Here is a 22517-nt window from a genome sequence, read left to right as displayed (position 1 = left end):
TTTTTATCTATTTCTTTCTTTCTCTACAGTAGGGTCAGCAGATAGATCACACAGGAAGCTGAGAGACTGAAGGGCAGGGCCTGGAAGAGTTTGGGATTTGCTAACCAAGATCCTTTTCAATCTTTAAAATTCTAAGACTTTTGCTATTTATATAGGCATTCATTTCCTCATCGTTTCTAATAGTGATCATAATAGTGAGACTAACAAAATTTTGCACCTGCAGATCATTTTTCAACCTAAAAACTTAAGTTCTCTCTATAATTTTTAATATTTAAAAAAACTGCTAAGAGCTTATCTAATGCTCAGAGGATTTTTAGGGTTGTGAGACTGTTCTTTATGTGGCTATGTGTCAGTATGCATGTGTCAAAACCCACAAAACTGTGCAACACAGAGAGTGAACCTTAAACTAGGGACTATAGTTAATAATAATATATCAATATTGTTCATTAATTGTAACAAATGTACCACACCAATGCAGGTGTTAATAATAGGGGAAACTGGGGATGAGAGGAGGGTGAGGAGGTGGCAATGGGGTGGGTATGTGGGGCTGTATGTACTATCTGCTCAATTATTCTGTAAATCTAAAACTGTACTTTAAAAAAGTTTACTAATTATTATTTTTAAGTTTTTTTTTTAAAGGCATTAAAAGTTAATCCAGTGCTTCAGGGCATCTATTATTTGCAAAAGGGCAAGGAAAGAAGTTGAAATGATTTAAACAGTTAACCTTGTTAGATTTTGAATCGTGTGTTTCTGAAGCCTTAGACAAGGGCGGGACGGACTTTGAGACATAATGAATGAGATAAAGCAGAAGGAAGATGTCACAATGATCAGACCTGATTAATTATTATTTAGGACAAATTGCTAGATTGGATGGATTCAATTTTATCTCATTTGTTTTTTAGAAATCTTATGCTTTTCTATGAAAGTCATACTCATACACAGCAAAAGATATATTTTCTATTGAGTGGCACCTGCTTCTATACCTTTGCCTCTTACATTCTTTGTTTTTCTCTCACTACTTCTGACAGATGATTGATTACTTTTTTTTTTTGCGGTACACGGGCCTCTCACTGTTGTGGCCCCTCCCGTTGCGGAGCACAGGCTCCAGACGCAAAGGCTCAGTGGCCATGGCTCACGGGCGGGCCCAGCCGCCCCGCGGCATGTGGGATCTTCCCAGACCAGGGCACGAACCCATGTCCCCTGCATCGGCAGGCGGACCCTCAACCACTGCGCCACCAGGAAAGCACCGATTGGTTACTTTTTAAATCTCCCTTCCTTCTTTCTCCTCTAACACATCAGACTTCCAGTAGTCCTCCTGGGCATTATTTAGTTCCACCGAAAGAACTCAGTGGTTACCATCAAGAAATAATAGATCAGTGTCCTGAGGGAAATTTCTCTCTTTCAGCTACTTCTCCACCCTCAATCTGAAGCAGGAAAGTTTCTTCCATCTGGAAAATAAATAAATAAATAAAAGCATTCCAACCGAAAGCAGCAGAATACACATTCTTTTTAAGTGCATATGGAACATTCTCCAGGATAGATCACATGATGGGCCACAAAACAAGCCTCAGTGAACTTAAGAAAATTGAAATCATATCGAGCATCTTTTCCTACTACAATGCTATGAACTTAAGAAATCAACTACAAGAAAAAAACTGCAAAAGCCCACAAATACATGGAGGCTAAACAATATGCTACTAAACAACCAATGGATCACTGAAGAAATCTAACAGGAAATTGAAAAAAAAATACCTAGAAACAAATGAAAATGAAAATACGATGATCCAAAACCTATGGGACGCAGCAAATGCAGTTCTAAGAGGGAAGTTTATATAAATACAATCTTACTTCAGGAAACAAGAAAAATCTCAAACAACCTAACTCTATACCTAAAGCAACTAGAGAAAGAAAAAACAAAATCCAAAGTTAGTAGAAGGAAAGAAATCATGAAGATCAGAGCAGAAACAAATGAAATAGAGATGAAGAAAACAATAGAAAAGATCAATGAACTAAAATCTGGTTCTTTGAAAGGATAAACAAAATTGATAAACCTTTAGCCAGGCTCATCCAGAAAAAAAGGGAGAGGGCTCAAATCAATAAAATTAGAAATGAAAAAGAAGTTACAGCTGACACCACAGAAATACAAAGGATCATAAGAGACTACTACAAGCAACTATATGCCCCAAAAATGGACAACCTAGAAGAAATGGACAAATTCTTAGAGAGGTACAATCTCCCAAGACTGAACCAGGAAGAAATAGAAACTATGAACAGACCAAACACAAGTACTGAAATTGAACCTGTGATTTAAAAACTCCCAACAAGCAAAAGTCCAGGACCAGATGGCTTCACAGCTGAATTCTATCAAACATTTAGAGAAGAGTTAACACCTATCCTCTGAAGCTATTCCAAAAAATTGCAGAGGAAGGAACAACTGCAAACTCAGTCTATGAGGCCACCATCACCCTGATACCAAAACCAGACAAAGATACCACAAAAAAAGAAAATTACAGGCCAATATCACTGATGAACTTAGATGAAAATATCCTCAACAAAATTCCAGCTAATCAAATCCAGCAATACTTTAAAAGGATCATACACCATGATCAAGTGGGATTTATCCCAGAGATGCAAGGATTTTTCAATATTTGCAAATCAATCAATGTGACACACCACATCAACGAATTGAAGAATAAAAGCCATATGATCATCTCAATAGAGGCAGAAAAAGCTTTTGACAAAATTCAACACCCATTTATGATAGAAACTCTCCAGAAAGTGGGCATAGAGGGAACCTATCTCAACATAATAAAAGCCCATGTATGACAAACCCACAGCTAATATCATGTCAATGGTGAAAAACTGAAAGCATTTCCTCTAAGATTAGGAATAAGACAAGAATGTCCACTCTCACCACTTTTATTCAACATAGTTTTGGAAGTCCTAGCTATGGCAATCAGAGAGGAAAAAGACATGAATTGATTTTTTTTTATTGGGGTATAGTTGATTTACAATGTTGTGTTAGTTTCTGCTGTACAGTGAAGTGAATCAGCTATATGTATACATATATCCCCTCTTTTTTGGATTTCCTTCCCATTTAGGTCCACCACAGAGCATTGAGTAGAGTTCCCTGTACTATACAACAGGTTCTCATTAGTTATCTATATGAATTGATTTTTAATATATTTTTTAATCCAAACTTCAAAGCTCTTGGTCATATAGGAAAAATTTCTGAAGAAGCCTCCCTTGAATTTGACCTGATTGTTCTTCCTATGGCTATGAAGGGGAATCCCCATTTTGGCTCTGGGGCCTCAGGAGAAGCCCTCACAAGCCTTGCTCAGCCCTGCTTTGTACCTAGGACTGGCTTCTCATAAGGCAACAGTTCTCAAACCTGATTGTACATTTGAACCACTGGGAGGCCTATTACAACACAAAATGCTGAGACCATCCCAGAGTTTATGATTCAGCAGGGTGGGGGTGGGCCTGAGAATTTACATCATTAACTGGCTCCCAGGTGATGCTGCTGACCAGCCACACATTAAGAACCACTGGTAGGGCTTCCCTGGTGGCGCAGTGGTTGAGAGTCTGCCTGCCGATGCAGGGGACACGGGTTCATGCCCCGGTCTGGGAAGATCCCACATGCCGCGGAGCGGCTGGGCCCGTGAGCCATGGCCGCTGAGCCTGCGCGCCCAGAGCCTGTGCTCCGCAACGGGAGAGGTCACAACAGTGAGAGGCCCGTGTACCACAAAAAAAAAAAAAAAAGGGTAAGGGATATGTAGAGAAGAAAATACAGAGAAGTGTAAAGATAAAAATACCTGTAAATACTGTAGCCTCTATCTCCAAAATGTGGACATCGTGATTCTGTTGTTTTCTTCAGCACACACCACTGACACCAGGCAGATGGCCCAGAATGGCAACTGAATGGTGTGAGAAGTTGGTGTGAAAATTAAAATTAGACAAAGTTGAACCAAATGTGGATAACTGAGTTGATTATGTTATCATTCAATTACATTGTATGTATGTCTGAGGATCTTCAGCAAACAATGCCCTAGTTGCAGGGACTTGAAAGCATGCACTTATTTACATACTTCACATCTTAGCATCACTTGGCATTTCCCTGCCTCACATACCTGGATTCTTCAGCCTTGAGAGCCGTGCTTTTAGAGTCTGTTGTCCTTATTTCAGTGGGCCTATCGCTCATCTCTTTGGATTTATTTGTCTCACCTTCTTCTGGAGTCAAGGTAGTTTGAAAACATCTTTCACCTTCGAAAGTTAGCATTAGGTTTGAGATGGTGACATGTTTTGAGGATTCTCTAAACTCATTCTTAATTTTTGTATCTCGTAGACAACCAGCCTTCAGAATATTTTCCATTTTTTCCTTTGAAAATAACAGGCGGCAGCAAATCAGGGAGCAGAAGAGCATCATACAGAAGCAGATTATTTAAGGAGCAGTAATTATTTCATCTATATTTACTGAGTGGCCTCAAGTGCACAGGCACAATGATGAGGGGGGTGAGGCTTGGTATTGCACAACCATTGAGAAGAGTCCAGGTGGGTGCTGGAGGCTGGCAGCATGGGGACCTGACACAGCACATGCTAGAACTCATGTGGTCAGGTATACCAATGTCACCTCACACAAGAAAATTAGGACTCAATTGCAGGACTTCCTCTCCCTGAATTGGCAGGAAAGGAAGGTTTTCTAGAAATGCCTTGACACCTGCTCCCCAATCCAAGGTTGCTCTTGATTTAAGAGCATCTAATAGGTGACAGAAGTTGGAGGTTCCTAGTAATACTAAAGAGTTTGTTTTTCAAAAGACTTAGAATCTAAAACTTAGTACCCTAAAATATTTCCCGTTCTAATGTCCTGGTTTCTGTTAATACACCACTTCTGTCGCTCCCCGCCTTCCTTAGAATCTCTCTCAGGCCTCAGAGCAATAGGTCAGCCGGTCTTAAGGGCTCTGTCTCTCTTGGACTTCTCTGGTGGTCCAGTGGTAAAGAATCTGCCTTCCAATGCAGGGGACATGGGTTCGATACCTGGTCAGGGAACTGAGATCCCACGTGCCGCGGGGCAACTAAGCCTGCACGCCTCAACAAGAGATCCTGCGTGCCGCAAACTACAGAGCCCATGAGCTCTGAAGCCCGCACACCACAACCAGAGAGAAGCCCATGCTCCGCAATGAAAGATCCCACGTACTGCAACTAAGACCCTATGCAGCCAAAAATTAAAATAAATAAATAATAAATCTTTTAAAAAAGACTCCGTCTCTCTGATGTCCTTCACATCTGCACCTTCTTCCTCCCTTTGTCATTACATAGTCCATCACCTCTATGGCTGTTCCTTGAAAATAATGCAATAATCTTCTCTAAAGCTAAAACATTTTTTTCTGACAATGAAAGTAATGTATATTTATCATAGAATATTTGGGAAATCCTAAGAGATATAAAGTTAGAGGGAGAAAATTATTGCTTGCTTGATGCCACAGGCCAGAAATAACTACCATGACACATTTCATTGCGATCTTTCTGTCTATTTATTTATTTTGAATGTGTCTGCTTTGTGGTCATATCTCACATTTTTCACTTAATGATTTATTATAAAATGTTATTAAAAACTGTGTAAAGCGACTTGAATCTTTCTAATTAAAAATTATTTTTATTGTAGGAAACAGAAAATTCAGAAATATATAAAGAAGAAAACATCAATTGCTTATAAACTTGCAATCTAGAAACAAACTACTATTAACAATATGACTTTTCCCCCTCCTATTGTCTGTGTGTTTACATGCATTTTTATGTAATAAGGATCATATTCTTTACTTCGTTTTTCACTCAGGTTTACATCATAAACATTTTTCCAAGTAAAGAAAAATTCTCCAACAATTTTAACAGCTACAGAGTAGTCATTCGTTTAACAAATATTTCCTGAGTGACTATGATCTTGCCAGTCACTGTAGTTGCTCCTGAATGAGATAAACATGGTACCTGACCTTTGGGGATTTAAATTCATTTAGCCATTTCTCTGTGGTGGATGTTCAGTTTACTTCCGTATTTTCATTATTTCATTTTTATAAACATGGTATAGATGTGGTATGATTAACATCTTTATAGCTAAATCCTCATTCCTTTTGATGATTAACTCCTTAAGAAAGATTCTTAAAAGTGGAATCACTGAGTCAAAGGGTGTCAACATTTCTAGGTTCTTGACTCATAATGATTTCAAGAAAGTTTGTTCCAATTCTCACCCTACCATGAATCTTTACAAATTCCAAGGTGACCCCACCTTTACGAACACTGACTATTTTTATCCTTTTAATTAGCAGTTTTATAGATGAAATTTTTTTCAAGTTTGCACTTCTTTGATTACTAGTGAGGTAAAACTTTTCCACTAAATTCATTAGCTAGCGTTTTCTTCTTCTGGAAATGTCCATCTTTGCCCTCTGCCATTTTTCTGTTGTGGGCCCCACGGAGGTTTCTCAGCAGCAGTCTAGACACTGATCTCTTTACCTGCCATCCATCCTTCCATCAGACTAATCTTTTAAAAACACAGCTTTCACTCCCTTACACAGAGATTTTGTGGCTAAGGTTTGCCCAAGGACTGAGTCTACACTTCTTATTTTGGCATTCAAGGTTTGCAAGCAACTTTCCATCCTATATCCTAATATTTTCCACATATGTTATGCTCCAGCCAAACTGATTTATTCTCAGATGTGTCTCTGTGTTTTTCCACTTTCTGGCCCTTTCTAAAGATGCTCACTTTGGGTATTTTATTTTCTTATTTCCACCTTCACTTCTTATTGAAATTTCACCCCATCCTTCAGTATACTTCATACTTTTGTGTACATTTAAACCTTAATATAGCCCTTGCGTGATATTAATATCCCCATTTGAGAGGTGAGGAAACAGACTCATGCAGGTTCAGTGACTTGGCCAAACTAATATGCAGCAGGGCAAGATTCCAACCCAGGGCTTCTGATACCAAAGTTCCTTTTATCCCACCATAGCTTTCTGATACAGGGTTAAGTTGTATGGTATGGATGTGCACTGCCTGTTTCAGGGAACATCTTGCAACTCTTTTACACCAGGGTTCAGGTATCAGAACTCATTATTAATATTAGTTTACTAAGAGTAAGTTCCATAGCATTTTGATAATCGCTATCAGGTAGCTTACCAAAGAAGGTGAAAGAGAGTGATTATTAGAGAATGAAAGTCTTCCATGTCACATACCTTTTCCTCCTGCTTGGCCCTGAGTATGTCATCATTTTCAAACACCACTGTGACATTGCAGATGTCCGTGACTTCTGTGACTTCTGTGACAATTCTTATATCTGGGGCCTCGGTGACCTCATTTTCTGGAATATCCGTGACATCGGTGATGTCCGTGAATTCTGAGAAATCAATGCTTTCTATGCCATTGATGGGGTCTGAACATGTGTACCGGTGTGGGGTCTGTACAGCTGTGAAGGCTGCAATATGCGTGATGTCCACTGACCCTGTGATGTCTGTGCTGTCTTTGATTTCTGAGAGGCTGAAGACTTCTGACACTTTGGAAGCTTTGGCTTTCTCCTCATTCAAGAGGGAGATGAGTTCCACCCACTGACGGAATAGGGTGTCTTGTTTGCATGCAGGGGCACAGAGCTGTAGGTAGTAGGCTCGGCCACTCACCAGCTTTACTTTGATGCGCATATTCTCAGCATCATGCACAGAAAGAGTCACAAACTGCAGAGGGAGAAACCTGCAGACAAATGCAAATATCACTTGGAGGCCTGATTGGAAACTATCGGGAGGACTTTCCTTTTATAGCAGTTTGTGGCGTGAGACTCAGGACAACAGGCGTGTCTCTCTGACAGGCTTGGGGAGGGGCAGGCATGGGACGGGGCAGGACCTTCTTGTGGCCATATGTTCCCAGGTCTGGTTCTTAGCTTTTGAGGGTCAAAACTTTGATTTTTAGTACATGTAATCAGGCTCCTGAGGGCCATCTGGCCTGAATCATACTAAGACTCTAATGAACTAAAATATCAACTATTTACTATTTATTTAGGAGAAGTTGTCCCATTTAGTTAATCCTGCAAGGTTGAGACTGAGAGAAGTTAGTGATTTGCTGTGGGTCCTACAGCAAGTTGGTGGCTTGAGACAAGACCAGAGCTAATTCTGATGGAAGTTGGGATAGGGTGGGGGGAATGTTCTAGAGAGGCATTTTATTATGAGCCTTCAGTTCCTGTTACTTAGGTTTAAGTTTTGAAAAGTGAATGGCCTGTTTGACTTCCAGGTTGTCAAACTATCTCCCCAGACTTTAAGGATGTGACTCTCTCATCTGCAGCAGGGAGCACAAGTGAGATGCTCCCTTGGACCACTTGTCATCTGTGTTTCTATTCTCAGCTCCTCAGGGGTAAAGCATGTTTTCTGAGAGGTCTTTAACCTCTTCTCTTTGTAACTCACCTGGTGAGCACCAGATTCTCCAGAGAAGGAGATGTCAGAAGACTTTCAAAAAGGGGTTCTGAATTTTTCTGGGCGGCGGGTGTCAGATGTGCCAACAGCATCGCGTTGGGGGTCTTGAGGGTGGGACTGGAAGAGCAGATGCCTACAGTCACCCAGTTGGCTCGGTTGTGAAGGTAAATGGATTCACCTCTCCTGTTGACCTGAGGCAGAGAACAGGAAGAGGAGTTTTCTGTTGAAGTGTGTGGCCCTGACAACCTCGTTTACCCAAGCAGTGTAGGAATAAAGGAGAAATGAACCATGATGCCTTTGTTCAAGTGAATTCTTAGAGATATCACAGAGAACAGACAGACACAGTCTCTGACCTGTGGGGTCCACTGGGGAAGGCGAACATTAAACAAGTATGTCACTAAGTGTTGTTGTAAGTGTTACTGAGTATAAGTTCAGGGTGCTGTGCTGTGGAGCACATCACAGAAAACTTGACTTGGGAGGAGGAAGGCAATGGTGTGCTGATAAGTGTGTAACCACTGTCTCTCGGGAGATGCTCATAAGTTTATTATCAATTTCACTGGTATAAAAGATGAGTAGCACACAATTTACAGACAGTGATATACCATACTCTTTATGATAAATCCATACAACCAATTGATTCTCCCAGAAGTCAAACTTGTATCCATAACCTCAAGATAATAGTAAAATGTAGTAATATAATAGGAATGATGAGTTTTGAGTATTTGTTGCCTTTGGTTTTTTTTTGGGGGGGGTACTTTAAAAAAACATTTACTTATTTATTTATTTCTGCTGTACCGAGTCTTAGTTGCGGCATGTGGGCTCTTAGTCACAGCATGTGGACTTCTTAGTTGCAGCATGCAGACTCTTAGTTGCGGCATGCATGTGGGATCTAGTTCCCCGACCAGGGTTCAAACCCAGGCCCCCTGCATTGGGAGTGCAGAGTCTTACCCACTGGACCACCAGGGAAATCCCTTGTTGCCTTTGTTTTGAATAGTTTTATTTTTATTTTTATTTTTTTTTTGTGGTACGCAGGCCTCTCACTCTTGTGGCCTCTCCCATTGCAGAGCACAGGCTCCGGACGTGCAGGCTCAGCAGCCATGGCTTACGGGCCTAGCCGCTCCATGGCGTGTGGGATCTTCCCAGACTGGGACACGAACCCGCGTCCCCTGCATCAGCAGGCGGACTCTCAACCACTGCGCCACCAGGGAAGCCCCTGAATAGTTTTATTTATAAGTTTATACAATTTAATTCTTAACGATGGCTGTGTTTAACAACTGACTTGTAAACTTCCTGAACACTTACCAATCGGCCAGCTCCAGCACACCCTCACCATAGGGTCAGAAAATCCTCCCCTGAGGAAGGGACCTCTAGCTGAGACCTGAACAATGTGGGACATAGACTGTCTGAGAATCTCTGCCAGTTGGAAGAAGAGGAGACTGGAAAGTGGGTAGACAGGGATGTGAAGGAAGCCAGAGAGGGGAAACACTTGGTTTCTCAGCTGTACATTAACTGTTTCAAAAAAATAAATGACTTAAAAGCAAATATATTTAGAAAGAGATTGTAGCCTACACTATTGATTACCTACCCAAAGCCATGCTCCTATTCATCGGATTAATGGAATTCTGGTTTTGTCCAGTATCCACCCCTCAGGGATGCTGCCCCAGCTGAGGAGCTAAATCCTGATCCACTTAAACTGGTCATGGTGATCCATTCCATCCCCTGGCCAGTGATTGCTCTCAGCAGGCCCTGGCCAACGAGACACTGCTGGGGGCCTCCTGGAGGCTCTGGGAAAGGGTTCTCAGCCCTCACAGACAGTTCAAGGATGAGACACATCCCTTCTGTTGCTGGCAGCTGTCATGTCCTGTTTGCATGTGATATCACGAAGGGAGTGAATTTGAGGGTGACAACAAAAAGAGACAACCCAGGTCCCTGATGACTCCCAAGAGTGAGTTGAGGTCCTGTGGTTCTTTCACTCTACTTGAGATAATTGTTCTTTTTCGCTCACAGTTGAGTCAGGAACCTTGATAACTTGCTGCCAGAGACATACCGACCACAAGAGGTTGTGTGTGTTAAAGGGAATAACATATCCAGTTAAGACATGGGGCCATGTCTGATTTATAGAATGCTGACTGCCTCTCCCAGTGTTCATTAGAACTTGAAAATGGTTATTTGAAAAAGGTGCAGAAGTGTGAAAAATAAAATAAAAAGATTATTAGTAGGAAAGAAGCACACAGAAGGTAAAGAACGTCAAATCACAGCATCACATGCTTTCTGGGGCATGACTTAAACATTAGTGTTCTTTGAGGCATCACCTCCCTCCTATGGTGTCTGGAAGTGAGGAGGTCTCCCGTCAGTGCAGAGAATGTGTGCATGTTGTCGTTCCTGTCACTCCTTTGTAGAATCAGCCGAGGAGCTGCTTAAATGGGCATGTTTCACGTTAGACTTGGTTGTGACATTTTCAGGAAGTTTAAGGGTATGGCCCACACCATTTAACTCATTTCCCTGTTTCTTTGTCTGAGTTTTTTTTTTTTCCCTTTGGCCATACCTCACAGCATGCGGAACTTCCCCAACCAGTGATCGAACCTGCACCCCACTGCAGCGGAAGCACAGAGTCTTAACCACTGGACTGTCAGGGAAGCCCCTGTCTGAATAATTTCATGTTGAATGTTTAGCGGAAAGTTAGAACTGCTCTCAAATGCATTGAAGTGTAGTTTCATTCATCATGTAGGTACATTTTTAGGAGAAGGAAACTTTTCTCCCTGGCACAATTTGACAATTATATTTTACCTTCAGAACTAAGAACGAAAATGCATTTTAATCCCTAGTTGTGTTAGATGTTATTCTTTAAAATGTCTCCTAGGGGCTTCCCTGGTGGCGCAGTGGTTGGGAGTCTGCCTGCTGATGCAGGGGACACGGGTTCGTGCCCTGGTCCGGGAGGATCCCACATGCCGTGGAGCGGCTGGGCCCGTGAGCCATGGCCGCTGAGCCTGCACGTCCGGAGCCTGTGCTCCGCAATGGGAGAGGCCACGGCGGTGAGAGGCCCGCGTACCACAAAAAAAAAAAAAAAAAAAAAAAAAAAAAATGTCTCCTAAGTTAAGGAGTTATCTGAGTGCTTTTCTGTGGCAGAATATTCTAAAAATGACTATAATCTCTTTGTGTAGTTTTGGGGAGATGATGATAGAATGAAAATTTCAGTAGACTTGGGACAGAATTTCTAGGTAAGAGTTTGTTGGGAAAATTTGAAATGAATTTTCCTTTTACATCATAATTATTTTAGGTTGTTTGAAGTTCCCAAACTGTTCCCTTTAATTGTATCACACATTCCCTTGCCACATTAAAACAATTTTTCCAACCTTTTCTGTTGTCTTTGAGAAAATTAATTACCAAAGTTATTAGAACGTAATTCAGGGCTCAATTATTATTTACCTGGATAAAACTGCTCTCTAATATGGGAGGAGATACAAAAGGGGCATACTCTCCTTCATCCAACATATTTTGAAGCTCTCCTGGATCCTTGGAGCCTGGGACACAGATGTCATCTTGCTCGTCGATCCTCGTAGTAGACTGGCTGTTATTCTTCTTCATTGTGCTTACGTATAAACCTCAGAAAGTTGAAGAAATGGAAATACAATGAACAGAGACAGAGAAAATCTAATATAATAATTAAGTCGCCTCACTTTTCCACTAATTCAACTAATTTTATCAACATCTACGACATTCCAGGGATTGTGATGGGCACTGGAGATCCATGTGAATAAGACCAATACGATGCCTGCCCTCACGCAGGTTACAGTCTCTGGGGAAACAGCAAGTAAGCAAGAAGATGTTGGATGATAAGGGCTACAAAGACTCTGGATCAATTCCATGCGATAAAAAGTGTCTGGGGTGTGGGACTGGCAACAGAAATTAGTTAGGGTGGTTAGGGGAGGCCTCTCAGCATCCCCCCTCCCCAAACCATTATTTTCCACCTTCCTAATTAATGGTACCTCTATCCTTCCCAGCATGCATGGGCCTAAAGTCCTTTTCTGTAAGTAGGGTATACCATACTAACCATACTAACCTGAGATCATCTCTTCCTGACCATTCACCCGCTACCGAGGCTTAGTGAACAGTGGGTATCTATCTAGTCACTGACAGCTGTACATCTCCTGCTGTCGCTCTGGCTCTCTCTCCAGAAACTGCTTCAGTAGACACCAATGGCTCTACTTCATTGGATTTCACCTTTCACCTACCAGAAATCACAGAATTCCAAGAAAGGAACAGGTCCTAGAATGCAATTCTGTTCAAACCTTCAAAAGATCACTCTTCCTTCTTCACAAACTCCATGCCGGTTAGAGGAAAGCAGTAAGTTCTGAATGCTTATTTCCACCTCAGTCCTTTCTCAGAGATCCTTCTTTTCCTTTCCCTAGCCAAGCTAGACAGTAGCAGTGAACATGCCCCATCTCTGTCCCAGCCAGGGCCTGGGACACAGAGACCACCGCTGCCTGCTAACCCATGAGCGTGTGACCCTGGGAATTCTCATCAGACCTTCTGCTGGTGACAACACAATGCCCCCCTCCAGCGCATCTTACACATGAACATAGGGAAAGTGAAATAACTCAAGAGAAAGTGAAATAGTCCAGAGGAGCCAAAATGTAAAAAGAATGAGACAAAAGAGATCATTCAGGAAAAAAAGAGAAACAGATAAAACAACAACCATCAGCTGAAACAGGGAGGACGGAAAATAATAACCAACAAAATATATTTAGTTCTTGCTTTGCGGCAGGCAATAATAGCTTTACATGCACTGTCTCATTTGATTCTAAAAGCACTATGAACTAGCATTTTTAAGATACTTATTTTATACACCATGAGGCTTGGAGAGGGAAAGTAACTTACCCGAGGTCACACCTTATAAGTCCCCACACCAGGAATCAGAACCTCATAGTCTGACTAGAGGAGCTTATGCCATGGCCTAAGGTTCAGTCCTGCCCTGAGTGCTTGGAAAGATGGATGTGAGAATCGGCAAGGGCGCGAGGGGTCAGGATAGGTCAGGACGTATGGGAAAAAGGAAAAGGAGGGTGAACCAGAGACAACAGAAGGTGCCTTCCCCTTCTTCCTATTCTCTTCCCTTCCTGAATAATTTCGTCCTAAATCCATTAGCTGGGACAAAGGGAGGCAGGACTCTAATGAAGGGAGTGAAGAGCCACAGCTCAGGACACAAGGGAGGCAAGAGGGCATCTATTACCAGGAGAAGGGGTGCAGCCCAGTGTAAGAAACCAGGGCCGAGCAGCCTGAGGAGGGGGTCCGAGAGGGAGAGAGGACGGTGGCAGAGATGGGTAATATGTTCATGCAGGGGAATTGATCTAATAAAATAGGAGACCGTGAGACTCTATGTAAATTAAAATTTCGATGAGGAACAGAATATTTAGTTCAAAGTACCTCTCACCAACATATTTATCAGTGTCAAGGGGGAAAAGTAACTGTACAGTGAAGAAGCCGGGCAGACACCGTCTCAGTGAAGTGATGAGTGAACATTATCAGTAATGGGAAAAACCAAAATGACGTACCACCTTACAGGATGCAACGAGATAATGACGTACCACCCTACAGGATGCAACGAGATAATGACGTACCACCCTACAGGATGCAACGAGATAATGACGTACCACCCTACAGGATGCAACGAGATAATGACGTACCACCCTACAGGATGCAACGAGATAATGACGTACCACCCTACAGGATGCAACGAGATAATGACGTACCACCCTACAGGATGCAACGAGATAATGACGTACCACCTTACAGGATGCAACGAGATAATGACGTACCACCTTACAGGATGCAACGAGATAATGACGTACCACCTTACAGGATGCAACGAGATAATGACGTACCACCTTACAGGATGCAACGAGATGCACACATCATTCTGTGATATTCCTCCCAAAGATGCATGACCTGAATCCAATTATTAGGAAACACCAGACAGATCCAAATTGAGGGACATTCTACAAAATAACTGGCCTGTGATCTTAAAAAATGTCAAACTAATGAAAGTCAAAGAAAGAGTATAGAGCTGTTCCAGACTGAAGGGGGCTAAAGAGACATGACAGTGATTCCGAACTGGATCCTTTGGCCGTGCAGGCCATTACTGGGACAACTGGCAAACGCGGAGTGGGGTCTCTGGATTAGGTGGTGGTAATAGGCAATGCTCCTGTCCTGGTTTTTTTTTGTTTGTTTGTTTTTGTTTTTTTGCAGTACGCAGGCCTCTCACTGCTGTGGCCTCTCCCGTTGCGGAGCACGGGCTCCAGACGCGCAGGCTCAGTGGCCATGGCTCACGGGCCCAGCCGCTCCGCGGCACGTGGGATCTTCCCAGACCGGGGCACGAACCCGCGTTCCCTGCATCGGCAGGCGGACTCCCAACCACTGCGCCACCAGAGAAGCCCCTGTCCTGGTTTTGATGGTTGTATTTTGGCCGTGTAGGAGAATGCCCTTGATTGTATTTGGGGATAATAGGGCAACGACTTGGCAAATTACTCTCGAAAGCTTCAGGAAAAAAAAAGTCTTTGTATTGTACTTGCAATATTTCTGTTTGTGATTGTTTAAAAATTTTAATGGGAATAATAATACAAGGAAAGAGGAAGGAAAAGAAGGTATAAACCAGGGGTCCCCAACTCCCGGGCCATGGACTGGTACCAGTCTGTGGCCTGTTAGGAACCAGGCCGCGCAGCAGGAGGTGAGTGGCTGGCGAGCAAGCGAAGCTTCATCTGTGTTTGCAGACGTTCCCCATTGCTCGCATTACTGCCTGAGCTCCGCCTCCTGTCAGATCAGTGGCAGTGGTGAGTTGTGTAATTATTTCATTATATATCACAATGTAAGAGTAATAGAAATAAAGTGCACAATACATGTAATAGGCTTGAATCATCCTGAAAACGTCCCCCACCCCCGGTCCATGGAAAAACTGTCTTCCATGAAACCGGTCCCTGGTGCCAAAAAGGTTGGGGACCGCTGCTATAGACGAGAGCATGGAGGAGGGGAGATGGATGAGTTCTGAGTGTTTGGCCATCAGTGCAAAAGGCTGTATTCAGCCACTTCAGATTTCCAAGGAGAGAGCTTTGCAATAGCAATGAGAGAATCCTCACAGTGACAGGATGGTAGGAAAAAGGCACATAATGGCCCATTGCCATCTAGGTTTTATCTCCTCCGTGACATCCAGCAGGACAAGGCATTTATTTTATCATCGCTGAGTGGCTGAGAAACAATGAAGCCGCCTTAGAGAATCAGAGGACACAGCAAGTGTTGGAAAACATCAACTGGATTCTTTGGGGCCTAAATATACGGGGATCTCCTAGAATCTGACAAGAAGTCACAAGAAAGGTGCATTTTTAGATGAGAGCAAGGTATGACGGAGGAAGGAAAGCAAAGGTCGGCAGCCTTTTGGTTCAGGGTTACCAGTAATATCACAGCAACTATTCACCCTTCACTTCCCAGAACAGCTGTGATTGCTTACACTTTTGTCCCTATCAGCCCAGACTCTCTACTATCAGTTCATGTGTACCTGCTTGAGGTCTAGAAAAGCTGATCCCTGTAAGCAATGTCTTTGGTACAGCGTCATTCCCAGAAGAGGAAAGGAGAAAGAGAAAGCCTGGAAAGTGGAGTAAGTAGAAAGCGAAGGGAGAGAGAGACCAAGGGTGAGGGCGCATGTGACAGTGTAGCTCTACGTGGTCCCCCCACACCCTGCCAGCCATATGCACCATCACCTCTTACCTCAACTCAGGGTCAAGCCACAGTCCTCTCAGAGACAAAGTTTTTAACTCACTTCATTTTGGGCTTCTTCCTTTTAATGATGAAGTCTTCTGTGAAGGAGACAAGAAATGGAAAATAAAGTGTACAAAGGAAGAAAATACTAATCCTTACTTTCATTTACTACATGAGGACCATGCCTTAAAAGGAGTTCCTCTAGGGACTTCCCTGGCAGTCCAGTGGTTATGACTCCGTGCTTTTGCTGCAGGGGGCACGGGTTCGATCCCTGGTCAGGGAACTGAGCGGGCAAAAAAAAAAAAAAAAAAAAATTAAATTAAATAAATAAAGGCTTTTGCCTATGCTGAAATTAAAAAAAAAAAAAAGAGTTCCTCTAATTACACTAGTAGTCAGAAGGTTGCTGTCTGTATTTGAACTGAGCTGTTGGCAATGGTGCCAATCACGGTTTTTGGTAAGTGGAATCAGACAGTCATGAGTCTGTAGCCCATAGCTGGCCTGAAACTACGAAATAAGTGAAATCCTGGGCTCCTATAGTCATGAGGATATTCTATAATGTGACAAAGCTAGTAATATGGACTCAAATAACCGTTGTGCCATGGAGGGTGGTAAGAAGCCTGGGTTATTGTCTTCCTGTAAAGAGCCAGAGCACTCTATTCAACTCTCTACCATCCCAACTGGTAGTTGTGTACATGTATACACTTACATATGCTCATACTATTTTGTCACTAGTATGTAGTTCTCACACCGTATTGTGGTTGCAGACACTATAGACAATCCTTTTTCCTCTCCATAAAATTCTGAAATAACCCCTTCAGGAATACCTGGGACCAGGTGAACTACAACTATAATTGCTCTCAGAACTCAAGTGCTGTAAGGCCAGTATGGAAACTGGTGTGGTGGGGATATAAAGAATCTGGAGCCAGACATATCCAGGTTCATATTTGGGCTCTGTCACCTGCTACTTGGTGACCTTGGCATGTTACTTGATATCCCTGAGCTCAATTTCCTCATCTATAATATGAGGATAAAACCACCCAACTCGGGACTTCCCTGGTGGCACAGGGGTTAAGGATCTGCCTGCCAATGCAGGGGACACGGGTACGATCCCTGGTCCGGGAAGATCCCACATGCTGCGGAGCAACTAAGCCCGTGTGCCACAACTATTGAAGCCCGCGCGCCTAGAGCCCTTGCTCCGCATCAAGAGAAGCCACCGCAGTGAGAAGCCCGCACACCTCAATGAAGAGTAGCCCCCGCTTGCCGCAACTGGAGAAAGCCTGCGCTCAGCAATGAAGACACAATGCAGCCATAAATAAATAAATAAATATTAAAAAAAAAAAAAAACAGCACCCGACTCAACTCAGTGTTGGGACCACTGGATGCACCAATGTATAAAAAACACTGAATAGCATGACTATTGCACCTGTAGCTGCTTGTGCTGGTCCACCACACTTGACCCTGTGTCCAAAAGTATAATCTCCTCAGTGTTTGCTGGGCTGGGTTCCTTCTTGATCACTGTTAGTTTCATATTTCCCAAGTTTCATTCATTCTAAGGAATGAAGGAATTTCCTCAGCTTAAAAACTGTGAAATGGAGTGTGCCTTGTGATCACCCTCCACTGGCGGGAACAATTGCATGGTGGTTGTCATTTGGCTGTACCTGCATGGACCTAGTCATGGTTGTTCACAATAAATTATGTACATTGGTTGTACTGCATGCGTTGCATTTAATTGCCATTTAAAATGTGTTCCCAATGGGTACCTGAAAATCTTTTGTTGACACCTTCTTGTAAGATTGGGAAAGTTTCTGTATAAAACTTGCAGAATGCACATCAGAGGCTTGGAAGAAGGTCCAAGAGACCAGAGTGGAGCACTCCTCTAAGAAATGCACAGAGGATGAGGGCACAGAGAGTGACAGATAAATATTGTGTGGAAGAATCCCAAGTAGTAAGAAAGCATTGAGTCATACAATTAGCTGCATTGTTTTTCTTTCTCAGTGGTCCATAGTATAATGCTGTATCTTATAATTGATGGATCTCAGATTTGATAAAACACAGTAGTCAACTCTTGCTCATCCACAAGTGGATGATAGAGTACACATTTTTGGGGGAAAAAATCACTTAACAAAGTGACAACATCCACATATTGGAGGGTATGTCTACTGTTCACAGACACATGCTACTCTGTATGTGCCCTGTGGCCCTTTCGCAGCACAGTCATTTATGTGGCTTCCAGAATCCCTGGATCTGAGAACAGTTCCTCCAGAGAGAGGATGATCTCCCAGGGGAGCAGGTGTAGCTGTGGATCCAAGGCCACAGAGAGGGAGGAGAGAATGAGGAGAAGGAAGGGCTCCAGGGGATTGGTAGCCAAGACCAGGCCTGGCCCCTCTTGTCCCCTTTGAACCCCGGAACAAAGGTAGGGGTCAGCTAAGAAACAAAGAATGTAACCATATATTTTATCTTCTCTGGTTTGATGCTTTTTATTGTTTGTTGCTAAACATTTGTTCTGGAAATACTTTGATACTTTTGAATTATGTGTATGGATGGTAAATGTGTGCTGAATTTTAACTAGTTTTGTTGTAACTGTGATTTGAGATTATCTCTCTGTATACCAAAGCCTCCACCCCTAACCTCTTCAGTTATGCTGGTTAATTAATCAAGATAGCACTGCTCTTACGGCATATGAATCGTTCTGTGAAACCAACTGTGTGGCTGTGCACGCGCACAGCACCACGCGTTTTGTCAGTGGTCCAAAAGCAGGGTCAGCCGTTAACTATTTATTAGGACCACTCTTAATAACTGGAGATGGTATTAAAGTTTTGGTATATATATATATATATATATATATATATATATATATATATATACATATATATATACATATATATCTCATATCTTTCCAGTTTTACAAATTGCTTTAGCTATATAATATAATATATACTAATATTTTCCCATGACATTAGATATTTTAAAAAACAGCAGTTACCAGTCATGGTGTGGACCTATTGGGAACATCACAGTCTCTTGTAAGATGTGCCAGAACGAACTGCACCCAATGGTTCAACCGATGTTTGGGAAATAGTTTTCTGTTAAAGGGCAGTGGATGATCCAAGGTTCTCCCTCTGATGAGTCTCCTGTGCTCTGCTGCGCTTTCTTGTGGGGAGATCACAGAAGGGTGGCCTAACATTTTGCTTAACTTACTGTGTTTGGGGTCTCCTTTTCTCAGGCTGCAGGTTTGTAGTTCCCGTTGTTTCTGGTGTCTGCCCCCAGTAGCTAAGGTTGGTTCAGTCGGTTGTGTAGGCTTCCTGGTGGAGGGGACTAGTGCCTGTGTTCTGTTGGATAAGGCTGGATCTTGTCTTTCTGGTGGGCAGGACCGCATCCAGTGGTGTGTTTTGGGGTGTCTGTGACCTTATTAGGATTTTAGGCAGCCTCTCTGCTAATGGGTGGGGCTGTGTTCCTGTCTTGCTAGTTGATTGGCATGGGGTGTCCAGCACTGTAGCTTGCTGGTCATTGAGTGGAGCTGGGTCCTAGCATTGAGATGGAGATCTCTGGGAGAGCTTTCGCCATTTGATATTATGTGGAGCCAGGAGGTCTCTGGTGGTTCAATGTCCTGAACTTGGCTCTCCCACCTCAGCGGCACAGGCCAGACACCGGGCCAGAGCACCAAGACCCTGTCAGCCACATGGCTTTTGGGAAGTCTGAGGTCTTCTGCCAGCGTTCAGTGGGTGTTCTGTAGGAGTTGTTCCACATGTAGATGTATTTCTGATGCGTTTGTGGGGAGGAAGGTGATCTCCACATCTCACTCCTCCACCATCTTGAAGGTCCTCCTCAACAGCTTGAGTTTTAATGGAAATTGGGAAAGGGAGAGAGTGAAAGTCTGGGAGCTAGCGTGCAAGTGTTTTCATTGGCTTTTCTGACCACTGAAATCAGAGAGGGTGTCTATAAATGCCCTGAAAATAATACCACTTCCATGTAGTCTTTCCCCGCACTGATATTTTGTGATAAAACATTTTTAAAGCTATAACAAAGCTGAAAAAATTCTATAGTGAACACCCATATACCTACCACATAGTTTCTCTTTTTTTCTTTTGTTGTGTTATTTCCATAATGACGTGAAAGCTCTTGAATGATGGGGTTTACCTGTCACTCATTAGAACTGGTCTCTGTGATACTTGGAGCTTGGAGGTTAGTTCTTTGTAGCACTTTGAAGCATAGCATTTACTTAGTTTTTTTCTAAGATTCTTAACACAGCAGTAAACATCTTTTTCGTATTGGTCCATCACAGTCATAGGTTGCAATTCTGGTTGAACCTTAGAGAAGATATAACTGTTGTGGCCTCCCTCTCTTCTGACAATGGGGCCCCAGCTAACCTTTTAGCTTTGAACAGAAAAGCCCTGTGTTCTAGATCTTCTCTCTCATTTGAATAATTTAAAATGACCACATTTCCACAAATTCATTCAATTCAGTCACTTATGGAAGAAAGTTTGAAAAATCAAAATGTAAAAATCATCAGAAAACTTGTTTTCAAAGAAACTCTCAATGAAACTATTTTTAAGAAAAAGAAATTCAGTAACCAGGTGTTAAGTCTCTGAGATTTCTTGCTTGCTCTGGTTGAAACTAGAAGGAAATGAAACTTTAAGGAAAAGGGGAAGGTGGATAAAGAATAGACATTTTGCCCTCAAATTATGAGAATTCATTGAACTATCCTTTCCTTCTCTCTCAGGTTCACACCAAAGTTGCAGTAGGCAGACAGTCACTTACATAGAGGTGAGGATGAAACAGATCTCTGGAGATCTCCTGGATGTCTACTAGAATAGTCTCCAAATAGCACGTTTCCAGCTCTTTTCACATTTCTTTGGCAGGTGTTTTCAGTCTACTGGACAGGCAACTTACCCCTTAGTGAAAGAAGCACAGGAGGCCAGACGTCCCTGGGCATTGTTCTAAGGCTCCTGCATCATAATGTGCTGACAGTAGTCTCTGAAGTAAGAGAAGAACGCTGGGAGCAGCAGCCCTGAAGGTCAGCCCCTAACCCTGGGGTGAGGTGTTGCTGGCATTCCTGTGGAGCTGCACAGCTCAGGAGCAGTAGTTCTGGTTGCCATGTGAAGTTTTCAGAGGCTTCCCTGGAGAGAAAAGCCAATATAGTCATAGGATCACCATGGAAAAGATATCATACTGAGAAAGTTGAAAACACTATCATTTATCATTCAAATGATAATTTATCATTCAATCTACCAACATCCCAATTTTCAGAGACTTATACATACTTAAGCCGCTTTGTGCTTCTATGAAGAAAAACTTCAAAAGAAGGTAGGATTCTTAGAGGGCAGAGGCCTCTTTATCTTCATACCTCCGGCTTCTAGTATATTCTGACACGTGCTGTAGTAGGCGCTCAGTAATTGTTGGGTGAATGAATGAATGTAAAGAACTGCATGGCATTCTCTCTCTGAAGTTCTCCTCTCTCTTGAAGACGCATGATTAGGTTACTTGCCTTTGCTTTTCTCTGTGGCTTCCCTGTCAGATTGTCCTTCTTCATCTTTGCATTGTGGTCCAGTGCTGCAGATGCCCACCTGTCTAGCCACTCCCTCCCCTGCTCTTGAGGATGGAAGGGCACCAGGGGATGCAAACTCACCACTTAGGCCTGGGGGGCATGACCTTAGTGAATTAACTTCATTTGGGTCACCATATTCTAGATTCAAACACTTGCTTTGGACAGGGCCCAGAGGATATTCAGTCTCTCAGAATAAATATCATCTGAGTTTTTGAGTGGATGATAGGGTTCCTATTTCCTTAAGAACGGTAACTTCCACGTGGGACCCTGTGTTGGGGTCAGGGAGACCACAGCATCCACTCCCATAGGATGTGTATCAGGCAGTTTTCCCAGAAGCAGTGTTGAGGGCTGGATGCATAAATGGAGTGTTTACTGGCATCAAGCTCTGGTAGTAACTCTCCACGTATAAGTGGCTCAGCCTGCAGGCAAGGGCAGTCTGTACATGTGCAGGATCAAAGGGTTTCCTTTTATTTTTCCCTCAGACACTCCCTTTCCCGTCTTTTATCCTGAATGCCCTCTTTCGGATGGACAAATTCTTCCTCTAGTTGTATGAGTACCATTGGCTCTTTCTTCTTTCAGCATATTTGTTGTGTGATCCCTTGCCATTTTCTGTGCTTCCTGACTCAGGACCAGGGTACATTTCTGCATAAATCTGATTCATCTCTTCCATGTTGGTGTTACTAATTCTGATGTCTTGATGAAACTCTTCGTTTCTCACTTCTATTTTTTTCGAGGTTACTGGTATCTTAAAAAGTGAAGAAATACCAAAAGAGGGAAATAAAAA

General features: G+C 42.8%; 1 protein-coding gene across 1 annotated transcript in view; it reads right to left on the bottom strand.

Annotated features, from left to right (window-relative positions):
- Window positions 1–21075, bottom strand: part of FAM71D (family with sequence similarity 71 member D) — a 29234-nt gene extending 8159 nt beyond the window's left edge. The window contains exons 1-6 of the mRNA XM_032624329.1: window positions 20947–21075; window positions 16198–16286; window positions 11872–12047; window positions 8437–8636; window positions 7225–7732; window positions 4131–4378 (exon numbers count right to left, since the gene is read on the bottom strand). Of these exons, the coding sequence (XP_032480220.1) occupies window positions 4131–4378; window positions 7225–7732; window positions 8437–8636; window positions 11872–12030 (1115 nt within the window). The 5' untranslated portion in view covers window positions 12031–12047; window positions 16198–16286; window positions 20947–21075. The remainder of the gene's footprint in view (window positions 1–4130; window positions 4379–7224; window positions 7733–8436; window positions 8637–11871; window positions 12048–16197; window positions 16287–20946) is intronic.
- Window positions 21076–22517: the final 1442 nt, after the last annotated feature.

Source organism: Phocoena sinus, chromosome 2 (assembly GCF_008692025.1).
Source record: "Phocoena sinus isolate mPhoSin1 chromosome 2, mPhoSin1.pri, whole genome shotgun sequence".
Taxonomy (NCBI): Eukaryota; Metazoa; Chordata; class Mammalia; order Artiodactyla; family Phocoenidae; genus Phocoena; species Phocoena sinus.
The sequence above is the reverse complement of the archived record's forward strand: the minus strand, read 5'-3'. Positions and strand labels throughout refer to the sequence as shown.